The sequence below is a fragment of the Ursus maritimus genome, unplaced genomic scaffold, assembly GCF_017311325.1.
Source record: "Ursus maritimus isolate PB19 unplaced genomic scaffold, ASM1731132v1 scaffold_9, whole genome shotgun sequence".
NCBI classification, from domain to species: Eukaryota; Metazoa; Chordata; class Mammalia; order Carnivora; family Ursidae; genus Ursus; species Ursus maritimus.
The window spans coordinates 40250194-40269505 of record NW_024427107.1 but is presented as its reverse complement, the minus strand read 5'-3'; the positions used below and the strand labels follow the sequence as shown (position 1 = coordinate 40269505).

The window sequence follows — 19312 nt, the reverse complement described above, 5'->3', positions numbered from 1 at the left end:
ACAGGTCCCTACCTTCCTCTGATCTCTATCCATCTACCACAGCACCTATCATTTCTCAGAATCTATTAACCTAAATGATGGCATTAAACACCATTTTCATGCCAAACACCATCTGTTTCCTCCAATTTTTGCAACAGCCCTACCAGGTAGGTAATGGTAAAACCAAATGGATGAAGAGACTAGAATTTAGAGAAGTTTTGTAAGTCACCCAGTCTCCTGGCTGGTAGGCTGGTAGGTGAGAGCCGGAATTACAATACAGCTCTGATTTGACTATGTGTACATAATTCCCTGCACCAAGATAAGAAGCTTTGCTTAATTCGTTTTGTGAATCCGTCATGAGATGATTTCTAAATGTATATATAAAAGCCAAGTGAAAAAGATCAAAAGTGAAAATGTAAAGTATCCTGTCTGGGTAGACGTAGATTAGTAGATGAAGAATTATTTACTGAATTCTGCTTTTAAAGTAGGAATATGTTCTAGACATTTGGCTAACTTGGTTCCACATGACACGTCCCAACAGGTTTCCCTTCAAGACATCACACACCAAGGATCAGCAGCTCTAAGCTCCTGACAACTTTTAAAAGTCACCCAACCTCCTGCATGCCCAAACCAAAACCAAAACTTACACACATTTACACACACACACACAACACACACCCTCTCTTCAGAAGGCTCGTTCAATTCATAATCCTTACCAGAATTTAACATAAGTCACAAATAAAGGGAGGGTAAAGAAAAAAAAAAGTTTTAGTACCAATTCTTTCCCCTATCAATTTATAATTATATATTGAATGACTTGCTGCACGTCTGATCTTGAGGGAAGGGATGATGAGTCTGTGCCTCCTGATTTATGGCTCATCATGCAACTTACTCATTCTGCCCTGCAGGCAGCCACAACAGCACGAACAGGCTTAGCCAGCTTTACGATGAGAAATGCCATGAGGAAATGAGAAAGGGTAAAGCCAGACACGGTGGGAACAACACTAACATTTCAGGCTATAACTGAGCAAAGTGCAACATTTATACTAAGCTTACAGAAGCCCAGACTTTGCCTTTATTTGAATAGGAGGAACGTTTTCCTTAGTGCTACCTTCAGGGAAACGGATTTCAGGATTCAACCCAAATTTGTATTAGCTGAAGGTGAAATTCAGAGAGTAAGATTTTACACAGTTCATCAATATTAGCTCACCATCTCAAAAAAAAAAAACAAAATAAAAAACAAAGCTCGCCACTATTAGCTCATCCATTCAAAAGTTACCTTTTCTGGCTGCCTAAAAATAGACACATTTGGTTATAAATATTAGCTTGTAAGTGACATCTTTTTCAAACTAAATTTTTAGCTTATACTAGGAGAATCACATATATAAAACAAATACACTGTGGAATGTTTAAGTTACATTATAACTGCATCCCAATTAAAAATTCTAACCCCAAGCCATTTTTCCCTGCCACAGACCCCTCAGAAGACAAGTCTGTGTCCTCTCCTTCTACTCTGCTCTTTTATTTAAAACACAATGGCTTAATGGCCAGACATATTACAATGAAATGCCTATGCTAATGAACAAAGGAACAGCCAACAGAATATGGGGAGAGAAAAGTTGTATTAGTACCCCAAGGAAGAACTGAATTTCCTACAATTAGGGGAGAAAGAAAGAAGCGAAAGAATTGATAAATTACCCTTAAATGAATTGCATAATTAAAAAAAAAGGTTCTATAAATAATCTTCTGTATTTTAAAGTGAGCTCTGAAAGAGGCAAATCAAGAATGCCACTATAAAATATAACTAGGAGTCAAGGCGACAAAAACTTTTTCATACCAGTAATAAAATGCTGGGGGGGAAAAAATCTAAAACCACAGTTTTAACTCTATTCCAAGAAGGCTTACTCTTTCCAAGAGGGAAAACAATAAGACCCATCCTAGCAAATAGTACTTCGGGAGATATTATTGTAACAGAACACAGAACTGACAACTCGACTACACCACCAAAGAAATGAGATAGGAAAGATAGACATGGGGCTAATTCAACAAAAGAATGAACATTCTTACTTTAGAAAAAGACAGTTAGGTGAGATAAACAAATTAGGAAAGGGAGACACTATGAAAACAAATCTTCTAAGTCCTTCTAAAACAAACCAAAAAATTATCTTGAAACTCCCAAACTCACATTTTAAAAGTAAATTATTTTATAATTAAAATAAACCACACAAAATTAACATAACTGAGTGCTGGCCAAGAATATACAGTATTTCTAGTCCTTATTATAGACCGCAAACCAGAGTATTTGTGGATTTGGCTCATTCCATGCCGATGTCATGCCAAAGATAATTTCTTCCCCCCTCCAGCTAACAAGGTCAACTACTAACCTAGCTTAACTGTACACCTGAAGATATTTAAAATCCCTTTTATACGCAGAAAGGTACCAAGGAGGATTCAGCACTCCCCTCCCCTTTTTACGCAGGGCAATGAAGGCTTATGCAACTGTGAAGGCCCAGTTCAGTTTATCAGAATAAGCTCGGAAGTGCGGAATTAACCACACATACAATTTTACAAATGCAGAAGCAAAATTAGCCTTGAAGATTAGCTGTACTAACATGTACTTGACGTTTTAAAAGGTCTATATCCAATCTCACTCAAAGTCAAAACAATTTTTTTAAGTGCAAAACAGTTTAAATAAGGTCTTAAATCAGTAAGCAAGTCCTTTCTTTAAGTCCTTGGAAGCTGTTTTTCTTCATCTGAGACCCCCAACAACCCAGGGAGGTTCAAAGGGTCATGGTCAACATGGGAAAGTGTGTGGCAGGCCAGGCACTGGCTAAGTGGTTGCATATAGTATCTTACTATTCCTTACAATAGGCATGCCCATTTTAAGATGGGGAAGCTGAAGCTGAGGGGCACACGAAATTTGCCCCCAACAAATCGGACTCCAAAGCTCATGTTCTTAACCATTCTCCTGTTAAGGCTTTTATCTCCATCTTTTTTTTTTTTTTTTAAGATTTTATTTATTTATTCATGAGAGAGAGAGAGAAAGGCAGAGGGAGAAAGGAGCCGGATGCAGGACTCCATCCCAGGAGGCAGACGCTTAACCAACCCGCTGAGCCACCCAGGCGCCCATCTCCATCTTTACTATATGGGAAAAATAGGCCAATGTCACTGTGTTAGTGCACGCACACACACAAATCCTTCACCCCATCAAGAAGTGGTGAGACAGACAGATAGACAGACACAAACACACACACACCCCTACTAACCCTTGTATGGGCAGACAAGGGTAGTTTACTGATCTTTTTTTTCCATCCTTACAGTGGAAAACTGCTCTTGTGAAATGGTATTTGCTGATAATTAACAGCACATATGGATGCAACTGGATAGAAATTTTACAAAATTAACTCCTCTTTCTTGCTGAACAGTTCACTATATGTTCAGGAAACACAGAACATACACCTAGAAGGGACATCATCTATTTAAATAGCCAACATCACCCTCAAATGAGCTTTATAAATTCTAGAATATTACCCCCTAGTTAAGGAGCACGATTTTTACATCAGAATGACTCTGGCTCAAACGCTGGCACTTCTAGCTAAAACCTCTAAGTCTCAGTTTCCCCAGCTGTAAAAGGGGATGACACTCCTCCACCAGTTGTGAGGAGACTGCTGGTGGCATATATGGTAAGCACTTAACTCACAAGTTTTCTTTTACCTGCTCTCCTTACAAGGCCAGATTTTATTAAAAAGTTCTTATTAAAGGCTTGGTAAAGTATACACAATGGAAGAGGTCTTGATTAATGAGAATAAATTAAATAACAAAGCTAAGAAAATAACAAAGGTAAGAAAACATAGGTTAAGAAACCAGCAGGAAGTAATTCCATCCACCATGGGGGAAAAATAGGGTTGCTTTTCTCTTAAAATGGATAAAAGTCAAACAATCCCATAATCAAAACACCGTTTTCACAGGAGAAAACTAGTATTAATTTCCTCAAAAAAATCTAAGATACTACCCCCCCCACCAAAATCAGAGGCCTCAATTCCTATTTTCACACTCTTACCACCTCATCTGATTAAATAAAAAGCTTACAAAATGTTACCCACAGTTCACCTGCTAAATGAGGTCTTCTCCCGAGACTGCATACTTTAAAAGGCAGGTAACAAAACTGCACCTTGAAGAACTCAGGGAGGCCCACCACTAACACCAGAAGTGGTCTCAGAACCAACACAAAGACAGAAGAGGAAAATAAGTGCTAAATTAAGGACCAGCACTACATTCAAGAAGTTCCTAAACCCTTTATTTTATCAAAGCAATCCTACTTTTTCATTTACACAGCTCTTGGTCGTTTACAAAGCTTTCGTTTGGGAATACCTGAGATAAAAGGGAGTCTTGGAGAAGACAAGTAACTTTCTCAGGAAAGGGAAGCTGCATATTCTCTTACTTGTTCCTTTCCAAGGGTTGGCAAGCGCCTCTCCCTCCCCTGGTTTACCTGGTTGGACAGGTAATCCCTCAGGAGCAAATGACTCCCCATCTACTTGGCAAAACCATCAAGGACCTGTAATGACCATCTTTAGATTTCCAAATTCAGTGTCATTTCCATACTCAAAAGGGAAATACTTAGTGATCTGAAAGAACACAACTCCTCAGTCCAGACATTGTGGAAATCCTCTGCATAGATAAGGACAAGTGCATAGTCAAATTTGGTATGATTGCTTTTGACCTGGGAACTTTGGTGGCCCAGTCAAGGAAATAATGTCTCCTCTCAACAGAGTCATAAAACAATTGATCACGGCTGCAATGTAAAAAAACCACTGACAGGAAAGCTTAAGATTTCTTACCTATTAAATGGGAAAGAAATATGCAGATAAAACATTACTAACAACAGTTAAGATTAAAATTCTATTTTCTAATTGGGAATAAAACTATGAATCTAAGACTCTTCCAATGTAAGCCCAAAGAAAGCAGGATATAATTAAGATATTTAAGAAATAGAAAATACCCTAGTTTTTCCGATGAATGCATTACTAAATGGCCATGAGCTCCTTCATATTTCAAGTGTCGTGTGCCTGAAATGGAGCCCAAGTTAGCTTTATTCAAAATTCATTTGTTTACTATAGTCAAGTATTTCTGATTTTCATCTTCATGGCGCTTGAAAAAAGAACCACCAACAAATCATTTTAGAGCTAGAATTATAATGAATGACAAAAAATAATTGGCAAACCATCCTCTCTCTTCACTTAAATGTCAGATAGTTCCATTTTTATTTTAAAAAATACTATATACTGTACTATAAGTACTTAAAAAGGACTACATACTGGTGTGTAGATAATAAAGCACAGAGCAAGTAAAAAGTCCAGATTACCACACTAAAAATAAAAATGTTCACTAATAACCCCAAATTGTATATACATGAAGGTCTCAAGAAGAAACAAAGGAGAGAAAAGAAAACAGATGAACATCTAATAAGTTTTCCCTGAACTATCAACACATTGAGAAAACTGAAAACCCAAATATAAGAACCTCTTGCTTGTAGCTACGGAAATTTTTACTAGCATATGACCTATAACCACTAGGGGAAGACTGTCTTTGCCAAAAGAGGATACTGAATAGTCAAAGATAGTTCTTAATATACTGCTTTTTCTACTCAAACAGTCTTTTTTTTAAATTACTTATTAGATTTTCCCTCCAGCTATTTTTTTTCTAGATTTCTTTGGTTCTCTATTTTGTCTACCTTAGACTTCCCAGACTCCAGATCTGTGAAAACATAATATTTCTGTTGCTTAAGCCACAGAGTCTCATAGTATTTGTGATGGTAGACCTCAAGGACTAATACCACATTCAAACCAACAAAACAATTAGTAAGAATTTTTAATTCTTACAAGAATTCCCTCAAAATGAGCTTACTGCACCCCCTCCAAGCACTAGTAGTGATGCTAAAGCAACTTTCCAACTACTTCCAGAAAGAAGGCAGATGCAATGGGTTTGACCTGCTTACAAGGGGTTAGAAAAAAACGTGCAAACATTTTCCAATCAGGAAATGAAAGTTTGTAATAAAACAAGAATCAGGCTTTAGCTCTTGAAAAGAATGAGAAAGTTTAAGAATAAACATCTATAACCCACAAGTTCCTGAAAGTAACTAAATTTGACTTCAAGTTGGTTCTCAGCGGCTTTGGGTGAGTTGCCCAACTCTTCTATTACTCAATTTCACATCTGATGTTAGCATATGACTACTTATGAGTTAGCACTTTAAAGACTTACTGGATGAAAGATGATGGGTCGGTCATGACTACAAGATTTGTGGTTATAAAATTTACTTTTACAATACAGAGTGCAGCAAATATACTACCTTGGTAATCAAAGAACTTAGGGGTAAAGTCCCAACATCATTTTATCATCTCAAAAGATGACTTATTATAATCACCACAATCTCATATGTATTTGAGAAACCCAAGAAGGGTTAAAAGGGGTACCAATGAAATGTTTGTGAAGGGGAACCGGGGTGGCTCAGTCAGTTATCTGCCTTTGGCTCAGGTCATGATCTCAGGGTCCTGGGATCAAGTCCTACCCACATCAGGCTCCCTGCTCAACAGGAGTTGGCTTCTCCCTCTATCCCTCCCCACTGCTTGTTCAAGTGCGCTTGAGCACACGCGCTCGCTCTGTCTCACACATACACACACTGTGAAATAAAATCTTAAAAAGAAATGTTTGTAAAGAGCAAATACCCACTACTTAAAAAAAAATTCTTATCCATCCAGAAGATGTCAAAGTCCTAAAACCAAGATAATGAAGAACAAGCGGACTTAGAATCAGTATCAAAGAAGGTAGTCTTCACAATCTTTATCAACCAAAAAATCCAGACACTCCCATAATGTGACCTTGAGTTCTATTTTAGATGTGCTCAATTCATAAAAATCCAACTCTAAATCCATCTAACCTAATCAGTATTCAAATTCAGTAAATCCTAACTACTTTCAAAGATACCTGTAATTGTACTATTAGTTCTTCCTAGTACAATAGACAAATTTTGGACAGGGCAATTTCATTCATATACTAACAAAGTTAAAAATATTTTAGGGGTGGGGTGCCTGGGTGGCTCAGGAGGTTGAGACTGACTCTTGATCTTGGCTTAGGTCATGATCTCAGGGTAGTGAAGCTGAGCCCTCCATCTGGCTCTGCATTTGGTGAGGGGTCTGCCTGAGATCCTCTCTTGCCCTCTTCCTCTGCCCCCACCCCCACTCATGCTTTCTAAATAAATGTTTAAATAAATGTCTCCAACTCCTGTTTTCGGTTCAGTTCACGATCTCCTGGGTCATGGGATCAAGCCTTGCGTAGGCTCACTGCTCAGTAGGGAGTCTGCTTGCAGAGTCTCTCCCTCTCCCCCTCTCCCCACTCTCATGCTCACATGCTCTCTCTCTCAAACAAATCTTTTAAAAAATATTTTAAACTTTCTTGAATTGCCATTTTATCTGGAGCTACCTTTTCAAATGATTCTTGGGTAAATCACTTAAAAGGATACACTCTGTCATTGCTGCAACATCCAGTTTATCAATATCAGGTGAACCAGGGCAACACTTCTTGAATTCTTTTCGTAGGTCAAAAAAGGAATAGAAGCATTCAGGCAGTAATACATTCTGAGGAAGGACAAAAGTAGACACTGTTAACTAGATGAATTTAGTTCAGTGCTTCTCTACTAATCAGAAACCTAAGAATTGAATGGAAGTATATTTCACCACAATTAAATTTTTTAATCAAAGACTGACTTTATTTTCTAGTACAGTATTACATCCTATATACAAGTGTCATGGAAAAAATACCTTATTTTAAGGTAATAGATTACATTTGTGTTCCATCATGCATTGAAGCTATAATACATTTGGGCTATCATGTATTTTCTGATTGATAAAACTACACTCTTTTCAGCCATAATCATTTCAGACCATCTGTATTTTCAGGCAGCAATATTAGCCCTTTCAGTTCTCATAAAGATGCCTATGTTTACAGTGTCTACCTAGACATAGGATTCAGTTACAAAACATAGTACTTTTAAATACTGGTTTCATGTAATACATATTTTCTGTACTGAAATAGAGTAAGATAGTAAATTCCTGATTACCTAAAAAGGATGATTTTTGTGCCAAGTTGTAGTCCCACATTAGTTTTCCTGACCAAGATTCTGGCTATACCCAAGAACTCAAATTAGACTTCAAAAGAAAAAAAAAAAGAAAAGAAAAGAAAAGAAAAAGAAAGAAGAAAAAGATACCACAAATCTCAAGAGCAAAGGAGAAATAGTTACCTGCTGTTCCACTAGCACGACTCTTGTGGTTCTTAAGCTAGTTCAACTGTCTGGGCAAATATTATACTATTATGTTTTTGTTTCCCCTAGTGGGGGGGAAAACCCCATGTTGAATAACTTTCAAAGATGAATTTTTAAAAATTGAATTTAGATTTGTCTTACAATCTCAAAATAGTTTCTCTTCACTCACTGGGAATTTCTACCCATTTACACATTAGAAAGTCAAGGAATAAAGACTTTTTAATGTTTGCATCCTGTAACATTTAACCAATGATAGCTCTTTCTATCCAGATTTCCTAACTGGATTCTATTAGATGTAGACCTGCTCCTGCTATATTTAAAATAGATATTGGGGCACCTGGCTGGCTCAGTCAGTAAAACATGTGACTCTTGATCTCAAGGTTGTTGAGTTCCAGCCCCGCATTGGGTATAGGGATCACTATAATAAATAAATAAATAAAATCTTTTAAAAAAATAAAATAGATATCATTGTGCCATGGTCAGTTTTCAAAATAGTTACTAAGAAAATGGTGAATCTTCAGGATTACCTACAAGAATCCTCGTTTAAAGCTGTTGGTTAATGAGAATAACTTCCATGTTCAACAATAAAAGGTTAGTTTAAATGGCTGTATCCACTTAAAATACTGAACATTTAATTCTTAAAAGATGTTACACTAAATTATAAAGTAGAATAAGAAGTGTGTAGTATGGGGGCGCCTGGGTAGCTCAGTGGTTAAGCAACTGCCTTCGGCTCAGGGCGTGATCCCAGCGTTCTGGGTTCGAGCCCCACATCAGGCTCCTCCACTAGGAGCCTGCTTCTTCCTCTCCTACTCCCCCTGCTTGTGTTCCCTCTCTCGCTGGCTGTCTCTCTCTGTCAAATAAATAAAATAAATAAAAAATCTTAAAAAAAAAAAAAAAGAAGTGTGTAGTATGAATGCTCCTCGTAAAAATAGGCTTTTCTACAAACACCTGGAAGAATATTTTCAAATATGTTCTTACTAGAGAAAAACAATTTAATATAGTTTTCTGAATGGCAAGATTATTTTGCTTTACGATTTTCTCTTTTTTAATGAATAGAATTACCTTACGATACTAGTTTCTCGTTTTAGGATACTAAACTAACTGTTTTAGGTTTATCAAAACCCTGATAGAAATGACTCAGGAAAATGTCTCAATTATTCTCTGGAGGTTTTCCGGAATTTAAAGCAGTCCATTTAAAATAAAAACAGCTGTTTTCCTTCAGTGCAATAGGGATAGGATTAAGTTTTATCCCTCTCCATAGGAGTTTGAGGGGAAGAAAAATACCCTCGTATCTATTTCTGGATCAAGGGCATCTAATTAATGAAAAACACTCCCCCCTTTTTTAACTGAGTAATTACTAAGATTGCTATAAAAGAAGTGGTTTTCTCAACTCTTAAGATATGGGAACTTGAATTTCTCTCAGACTTTTGAAACTGTCATTGTATATTTAACTTGTATCTTTCCATTTCTTCCCTAGGGAGGTAAAAAGAAAAACCTGCACTGACTGCCCACTACACTTGTGACATCAACTGTCGGTCTAAATCTTTCTTTCAAGACTTGCCTCATCCAGTTTCCTTAAAAATATTTCATCTTTTCAAGTTCAGTATTTGCCTACAATAAAAAGTTACAGCTCAAACTAATTAAGTTGATAAGATCAACTATATTAGCAATGATTGGCTACACTGGGTCTGCCCTCTACACTCTCCATTTTCCCTCAGCTCCTCAGTATTCTTCCCAGGGATAGAAATCACGTATCTACAGTAAGGTTGTATTTTTCTCACTCCATATTCTTTTCCATATCAGAAAGACCAGCAAAGTAAAAGAGGAGGCTGAACCTACTGTTTTGACACAATATTTAATCAGTTTTGAACATTTACTTTAAGTCAAAGTGCAGTATGCTATAATTAATGTTTCACTAGTTATATGGCTGTCTTTACACAGTACACAGCTCTTAAATGAAATTAGTTACAATTAAAAAGGTTTAATTCAACCTTTTACTTTGCTCCTTCCTAAGATAAAGCACTTTCCACACAGATGGGACTATTACAATGCCTTAAAACTTAAAAGTAAATGTTTTCTCCTGCCTACTTGCTGTTAATTTAAAAGTCAAAAAGTCAGCTAATATGCTTTGGAAAAGACACAACATCTCAAAAACTTAACAGAAACAAAAAGAGAAACTTTTATGAAGTCACCAGACAGTATCTATAAAATCACTGCCATCTCGAAAAGCTCTACTGAAGGGTCATGAATTTTTTGTGGTAAAACACACAGAACACAGTATTTACCATTTTAACATGTAAGCGTACAGTTCAGTGCCATTAAGTACCTCCACATTGTTGTGAAACCATCACCACCATTCCTTTGTCATCTTCTCAAACTGAAATTCTGCCATGAAACAGTAACTCCCAATATGCATCTTTTTAAAATGGAGAAACTTGGATAAACCATTAAAACACACACACACATACCTCCAGTCACCCCCAAAGGTCCAATCATTCTGAGAAGCCAGCACTCTTACCTTCTTGGAAGCCTCAGGATGCAGGATTTGCCTGACATGAAGCTGCCCATCAGTACAGAGACAGAAGGAGGTTCCGACCCCAATATTCAGTTCATTGCTTACTGACTGGTTAAACTGAAAACAAGACACAAGGATGCAACTGAGGCAAGATTTCCAAACTCTGGCAGAGTGGCCCCACGTGTTGATAACCAAGGAAAACCACACTGCCATGTAAGGGGACACCAGTGCTGGGGCCAACATCAGAAAGGCTTCATTCCCACAAACTATCTAGATTCCTTTAGATAGGAAAGCTTTCCAATCAACCCACGTTTCACAGACAGGAGAATTTAGCATACACATTCTTCCTTCCATGCCCTCTTCTATTTTTGCAATAAATCCACAGTCAAGACTTTTAAGTCAGGTCTCGTTTCATCAGCAGGTTGCCTTCAGATTACATCATTCCCTGGTGTTACTTTGTTTTATGTTTGGATGTTCCGAGATTAAGAAAGATGCCAGTTTGTGATAAACAAATGTGGTTAATGGGTATAAGGACCTCTGGAAAGTCTGGCAACACGTTTCCTGGAACAGAACCCAAAAATGATAGCTTACCACTATTAATTCGCAACTTGTGTGCTAGGGCAGGGGCCGTGAGAGATCTGACCCGCACCTGTGCACAGGTGTGTAGCGCCCCGCCCTATCCCTGATCCAGTACCCGTCAGAACCACGAAGTAGCCGGGTTTTGGGTCACCTCAATTCCATTAAGGGGATTCCACCAGTTTCACAGTGACCCTATGAGCAGCCCTACAGGTTCCGGCCTGCAAACCCTCCCCTGCGCTAGGACCAAGGCCACTGAAGAAGTAACAAGGCAACCAGAACCGAGTCTTTCGGAGTCCAGAAGCCTGAAACCAAGCAGGCACCCTCAGTACGGGGCCACCTCTAGTACGCCTCGCGGGGACCACCCTCTCCTGTACACCACAGCAACAGCGCCCTCTGTCCGAGGGCTGAGCCACAGACCCCGCCGAGAACAGGCGCAGCTGGGGTCTGGACCTGGGGATTCGGGCGCTAGGGTTCAAACTCCTGCTCATCATTCAATTGGTAAAACCCGACTGATTCCGAGGCCCCAGGTACGACTCGAAAATTCGCGACTTTAGGACCACGAGCCTAGGGGCTGGGAGGCTTGAAGGAGCAGCGACCTCCTCCCAAAAAGTCCACCCGGGCTTCCAGACCGGGTTTCCACCCACGCGGCCGGGCGTCTCGCCACCCTGACCCGGGATGCGCGTGGACCCGCCGGCGAGGGCGTGGGACCTGGTATGGCTGCCTTGGGCGGGGGGAAATGCCTGCGCGGCTTGGAAAAGGGTGGGCGGCGCGGCCCAGGGCTGTCACCTGTCGGAGGGCTTGATCCAGCTGCGGCGCGGAGGACAGACTTTCCGCGTCGATCTTAGTTTCTTCTTTACAATCCTCCGTCAGCTCCAACTGATCCGGTCTAACTAGTACTTCATGCAACTGTCCCACCTCCAGAGGGGAAAGAAGCTGGGGTCAGTTTTCCCCTTCCTCATTTGGAAGCCTCCATATTCACCCTCCTTCCTCGCCCCCCTGCCCGGGCGGCCGGCGCCTCTCGTGGGGTCTGGCCGCAGAATCAAAGCTCACTTGTCGCGAGCGGCTCCAGTGGCAGAGAGGTCGGCACGGCCCAGCCTCCGGCCCCACCCCCACCCGGATCAGGTCGGAAAGGCCCTGGAAGTGGGAACCCGGGCCCCAGGATCCCACCCCGGCTCCGCGGGACGTCCCCCGACGGGCAGAGAACCTGGCTTGGCTGCGCCCGGCCTCCCCACCTGAGCCAGATTTCGGATTAGTGAAACGGTTCCAAAGCCGTCGGCCAACACGTTTGGTTTTACTCTGGATTCCGTAGGCCTCGGGTCCAGCCTCAGAAGTAGCCAAACAAGAACACTTGTTTACCGACTCCCCAAACTTCTACAACAAACTTCTTGCCCCATTCCTATCATTTGGACAGAAACCTGGAGAAATACCTTCTTGTTGGCCAGATCCACGACTTTCCATAACAGCAGGATCAGCTCTTTCTCATCCGAGCCCAGCTTGGCCCCGGTGGCCCCAGCAGTGATCCCAAAGAGCACCACCAAGTAATCCGGAGACGCCGTCATGACGATAGGTGGGGAGGGGGAGAGGGGGGTTGGGAGGCGGTGAAGTGGGGTGGAAGTGAGAACGAGAAAACCTGTGCTAAACCCTCTTCTAAGAGAAAAAGAAAGAGCGCCCACCCCCCCTCCTCCTCGCCGCCGCTGGTGCAAAAGGCGGTAACCAACCACCCAAGCCCACACCTGGCCGGTGCTCCACACCCAGGGCAGGAAGGGGGGTGGGAAGGAGGGCGCAGGAGGCCTGCCCTTTTTGTATTCAATTGCCCGTGCGTCTATGCAAAAAGCCAGGAGCAGGGCTGCACCCCGGGTGGAGCGCGCAATGGCTGAAAGCTTTTCTGTTTTGGGATGTGGCTCTACCTGCCCGCCCCTTCCCCCTCCCCCACGTGGTGCAGGTAAGAGACACCTGGCGGCGCCGGCCCATTGGCTCCTTCAAACCACGACGTGGCAGCGGTGGGGGAGGAGGCCGCCTGGGGAAAGGGGAGGAGGGGGCGGGAGACAATGGCTGGATGAATGGAGAGGAGAGGGCGAGAAAGAAGGAGGGGGAGACATGAGGGGCGGGGAAGAGGCGGTTGCCACCTAAAGGGTAGCCCAGGCCAGACGGGAAAAGGGTGAGGGGTGAAAGGCGCGGAGGGGAGTGCCGGAGTCGCTTGGGGGGGGGGAGTCACCCCTTCCTTGAAGGTAATGGGGAGGGATGGGGGGCATGGAAAAATGCCGACTGTGGGGAGCGAAGCCGGAGGTTCTTTTAAAAGGGTCAAGGGAAAAGGCCTGGAGCCGGGAAGCGAAAGGAGGCCAGAGGTGAAGCCCTGGGTGCGGAGCTGCTCAGGGCGCGGCGCCCCGAGAGGGCGAACCGCGGAGGGAGGTACCGGTCAACGGTAGCCGGGAGGTGGCGGGGGCAGTTGCCAAACACCGGAAAAACCGCTCCCGAGCCCAACACACCTTTAAGTGCAAACTGTAGGCGAAACCCCGTGGGCCCTCCCCCTCTGCGGGCCGTAGCCCGGGCACACGCTGCTCTTAACCCCGGGACGCTGCGCACCTTCTGGAGACAGAGCCAGACGCCCGGGGATCACACTCCGCCACCAGGTTTCGCCCGAAGACGCAGACGCAGCACGCTGCGCAGCAGGAGGCCCCCGCGAGGAAATTTAGGCACAATGGACCCCACTTCCTTGTCTCAACTACTCCCTTAATTGCTATGTCTTGTTCGGTCCTGGCTGCTAGTTGGAGACTAGAACCTTCTCCATGCCTGGGCCCACTTCCTTTGGTTTGCTCTGGGCTCTAAACAAAACGTATACACTAACGTTTTCCTAAATCAGGCCAAAGAAATTTTTTCCTCAGTTCCCCGCTCTGACCCCATGCCCCCTGCTCATACCTTTGCCTTTGTACTTCTGTGTCGATTTGGCCAACCTTGCGAGCAGTCTCCCTCTTCTAGCTAAGCTAGCTCTGCACAGAGACTTATGCGCCCTCCATTACCACCCAGCCACCAGATCGGAAGGTAATGTGGTGGGGCCTTTTGACATGTGAGAGAAAAGCGCCAGAGGTGACGTGTCCTCGAGTTTTATATTTCAAACTTATCTACTCTGGGAAACCGAAATCCGTCTGTAGTATTACTAGTTGGGCCCCAGGTAGACACCCTTTACATTCATGGTGTGAAATCAGGCAAGTATACACTCCCTGCCGTAACCCACTCCGGGTACAAATCTGAGAACCTGTCAGGGTGCGTGTCTGGGGAGGCTGAAGCTCTTGCTTCCCCCACCTGCAGGAAGCGCGGGCAAAGTGGGGAGCCGCGGAGGATTCGAGTGGCGGGAGGGGGTGGAGTTGGAGGAGCCCAGGGCCGCGCCGCGGCGCTTCCTGGCAGGACAGTGCGGGCGTAGGCACTGCTCCCCGTGGCGCAGGTAGCAGCTCGCGTCCCGGGAGACCGGGCGGAGGCTGGGCTCTGCCGGGGCCAGGCAGAGCTTCAAGGTACCACGAGGGTGCTCGGTACCATCCTCGTCCGCAGCTCGAGGTCCAGCGGCGCGCGCTTTCCGGGCCTGGACTTCAGGATGAAGGGTGGGACAGGGGTCCCCAGCCGTCCTCCGCTGGCTTGCAGCGGCCGCCTCGCCCCCCCACCCCCGGTCCCCGTGCAGCGCTCCCCCGCCGCGGGGGCAGGGACTGGGCGCGGAACGAGGCAGGGAGGGACCTGGAAAAACCACCCAGATTGCATTGCAGTGGGCGAGGCCGCCCGGAGGAGCCGGTTCCCCTGAGCCGCCTCCCCGCGGGGCGTTCGCGGTGCCCGGTTCCCAGGTGCTTGGCTCTGCCTGGGCTCGGGAGGTGCCGCCTGGCGGGGACGCGGGGCTCGAAGCGTGGTGGCCTACGCCCGGCGGACCCGAGCGCTGCGACGACCTCGAGGAGGGCCAACGCCGGGCGGCCGACAGAGGCGGAGAAAGTGGTCTCAGCCGCTCAGGAAGTCCTGCCCCGCCGGTCCTCTGTGGCCTCTGGTATTCGGATTAATCATTTGTGCGGCGCGTTTGAATAAACCGAGAACTTTATTATCGGCTCGCTCGTCAGGGATTCCGCGGCGCTATCCATATTAGAATCGAATCTCAGAGCTGCTCCTTTTCAGAGACCTGTCCTCTTCCTGTTTAAGGAAGTCGGATCCCTGGGCTCTGATGTTTTTAATTTAAATTTGAATTTGACACTCAACAAATATTTGTTGAAAGGTTTTAATGAGTAACACCCACCCATTTTTGCAGCTCTTGCTTCCTAGCGAGGGCATAGTTCATCACTGAGAAGAGAAAATTCTGAAAATGGGAGTCTACAGGTAATTTAAGTCTCAAGTGTTTAAGAAGAGTAGGTGTTAATTTTTCGACGGACAAACCTACTTTTGTTAAATAAACACTTGTAAAATGCAGGAATGCCGAGAAAAAAAAATCTATGCAGCACTGCAGTTCTGAATACAAAAGTGTTTTATTGTCTATCCCACCATCTAGAATAATTCTAACATACTAAGAATAATCAGGAGGTGGCTGGCAGGGACCTTGAAGGGTAAGTTCACTCTACCTATGGTCTTCACTCAAGACCACACTTAAAACTCCCAAAACAAATGACAATCTGTTTTTGTGGTGTGCGTTTGTGTGTGTGTGTGTCTGTGGATTTAGCAGCAGAGACCCAGTTGTGCGACAGGCTACACAACATCTTGCCTGTATTCATGAAAATATTAAGGTTATGAAGGACAAAAACTGAAGAACTGTTATATATGAAAGGACTTCTTGAGACATGACAACAATGCAACATGGATCCGGACAGGGAATTTTTTTTTTTCCCCCTTTAATGGACATTATTTAGGGGCGCCTGGGTGGCTCAGTGGGTTAAGCGTCTGCCTTCGACTCAGGTCATGATCCCAAATCCCCGGGATGGAGCCCCTAATGGAGCCCCTAATCGGGCTCCCTGCTCAGTGGGGAGTCTGTTTCTCCCTCTGCCCCTCACCCGCTCGTGCTCTCTCTCTCTCTCTTTCAAATAAATAAATGAAATAAAATAAAATCTTTTTAAAAAATAATGGACATTATTGAGATAATAGGAAAATTTTGAGTAAGGTCTGTAGATTAAATAATAGTATTGTATCAGTGTTAATTTCCTGATTTTTATATTACTGTGGTTTGGTAGGAGAATATCCTTTCTGTTAGGAAATACCCCCTATTAAGGGGTAAAGGGAATAATGTATATAATTTTACTCTCAAACAATTCCAAATGTGTGTATATATATATATATATATATGAGAGAACATGATAAAGCAAGTGTGGCAAAATGTTAACATTGGTGAATCTGAGTGAAGGAGTTTTTTATACTATTCTTCACAACTTTTAAAAGCTTTTAAAAATTTTTTTAGAGAAATTTTGCTGCCACCACCACTTGATGTTTAACAATGACTTTCTATGCTAACCTAATCCTTCTTCCTATAGAATGAATCCATTTTCTTTGTCTTTTCCTTGGTGAAAGAAGAAGGAAATAAAGGTCGTCACATTTTTTGTTTGACAACCTCTTAAATCCTTTAAGATTGTTCTTAAATAACTTTGCTAGACTAAATTACTGTAAACTCTTGAAGCTTTCACTGTGAGTCTTTTCTACGTTTGATTATCTTCATTACACTCCTTGGACCCTTTTCTTTTTATCACTTTTAGAGAACAGCTCTTGAACTGGACAGAATTCAAATGTCTCTACCATGGCCTGACCATTGACACAGTGGTATCCCTATGTGATGTTCTTTTTTTTTTTTTTTTTTTTTTTTTTTTTTTTAAGATATTTGTTTGTTTTAGAGAGAGAGTGCAGGTAGGGGGAGAAGCAGAGGGAGAGGGAGAGAGGATCTGAAGCCAACCTTGCTCCAGGTGTGGAGCCCAAAGTAGGACTTGATCTCACCACGGTGAGATCATGACCTCAGCCGAAACCAAGATTCAGATGCCTAACCAACTGAGCACCCAGGCACTGCTCTATGTCATTTTCTTATAACTTGTGATGAAGTTCCCTTTTTAAAGACTATAGTAGTAGCACTACATTTGCTGGCTCCAGTTTTGTTAGAGATCTCGACATCTTTCTTGGAGTGCTCAATTGCACATACCTAGCTATTCCCTTGTACCTGTAACAAAAGTGTCTTCAAGGGACTCCTGGGTGGCTCGGTTGGTTACACATCTGCCTCCGGCTCAGGTCATGATCTCAGGGTCCTGGGATCGAGCCCCACTTCGGGCTCCCTGCTCAGTGGGGAGTCTGCTTCCCCCTCTGCCTGCTGTTCCCCCTGCTTGTGCTCTCTCTGACAAATAAATAATAAATAAAATCTTTAAAAAATGTTTTTTTAAAAAAAGAGCCTTCAAAAGCAAATCAAAGTATGGATCTTTGAACTATCTGAATAGACACTATGAGCAAAGCTCACCCTCCTGAGTTGAAAAAATTTATGGACAAGAAATTATCATTGAGATTAAATGGTGGCAGATGTGTCCAAGGAACGCTATGGGGGTTCGATCCCTTTATAAACCTGGTGTTGGTGAATGTGTGCAGATGGCGACTCATGGGCAACAAGAATATTGGAATGGTGGTAATACAAGGAAATAATGTTGTATTAGAAGCTTTGGAATAAGTATAAACAATGTGTGTGTTCACCAGAAGAAATCAACTGCTTCCACATGTCCCCCCTACATAGCACCTGTTTTACTACAAAATAAAAATCAGGTCATGTGCGTTTTCATTTTGAACTTTTTTGTTGAATCAACTTCAGTAATAAAAAAAAGTGAATCGAGTGTTCTTGAATTAGAGTGGTGATGGTTGGTGGTGAATATAGTAAAAGCCACTGAATTGTACACCCGAAAAGGGTGAACGTGAATTATATCTCGGTTTTTTAAACAGCAAATCAATGTAAAACCCTGTGATCTGAGGCTACCACAAGCCAATGATATTTCTTCGTTATTTGTTTTAGATTTAGATTATTAGTTGTCAAAGAGATCACATTTTATATTCACTCCCTGGACAAATCCGACCTCTCTGAAGGTAAAGGGAAGTGATGGTCAAGATAACTAAATACATTATAATTTTCTGTGGATTACTTTGTGCATCACATATTTAAACAAATTACTGGTCTGAACCTTCATTATAGCAATTATTATGGATGGTCTGTATGGAAAAAGTATGGGTTTATTAATCGGCCCTGCCATTTGCTGCCTCATGGCCTTGAATGTGTCCCTTAGCTTCACAAGGATTCAGTTTTTCACCTGTAAATATGGGGATGATGACAATGTATATGTCATAGGTTTTCAGGGGAGAAGAAATGTGTAAAGAAGTATCTTCCTTCAAGAAAACAAACCTGAGAACTAGGAAGTTTACTATTCCAGAGCAATCTCCAGGTGGGGAGGGGGTCTCTTCAGACAACCACAAAGGCCTTAACCTTCTGACCTTAGTTAGCTTAGACTAAAGACACCATCAAGGCAAGCTGAAACGTTTAAACAAGACTTTACTGGCTGTCATGTCATAGGGAAATACACAGAAAAATTACATATAGGGGAATGCTCCATGAATCGGGACAAGGTGCCCCTTCTCCTTAGGAACCACAGATGTACTTCACTCGATGCACAGGGAAATGATTCCGCCCAGGGAATTCCTCCCTCCTTATTCCTGGCCTCATGCCCTTTGCCCAGGAGCACATCTCTGCCTCTCCCAAAATCCAGATGGAGAGGGAAGCACGGCAGCAAACCTTATCTTTTAAGTCAAGGTGAGTTGATGGGAGTCGGTATTTAGATTTTATTTTATTTTATTGTTTTGTAATCTCTACACCCAACATGGGCTTGAACTTAAAACCCTGAGATCAAGAGTCACACGCTCCACCGACTGAGCCAGCCCGGTGCCCCTCCGCATTGTCCTTT

The 19312-nt window shown here is 42.9% G+C and overlaps 1 protein-coding gene and 1 pseudogene across 1 annotated transcript in view; one reads left to right on the top strand and one right to left on the bottom strand.

Moving 5' to 3' along the window:
- Window positions 1-12946, bottom strand: part of ESRP1 (epithelial splicing regulatory protein 1) — a 56416-nt gene extending 43470 nt beyond the window's left edge. Inside the window, exons 1-4 of the mRNA XM_008689152.1 lie at window positions 12815-12946; window positions 12174-12302; window positions 10812-10925; window positions 7496-7610 (exon numbers count right to left, since the gene is read on the bottom strand). Of these exons, the coding sequence (XP_008687374.1) occupies window positions 7496-7610; window positions 10812-10925; window positions 12174-12302; window positions 12815-12946 (490 nt within the window). The remainder of the gene's footprint in view (window positions 1-7495; window positions 7611-10811; window positions 10926-12173; window positions 12303-12814) is intronic.
- A 4871-nt stretch (window positions 12947-17817) lies between these two features.
- On the top strand, window positions 17818-18036 carry LOC121101705 (annotated as a pseudogene).
- Window positions 18037-19312: the final 1276 nt, after the last annotated feature.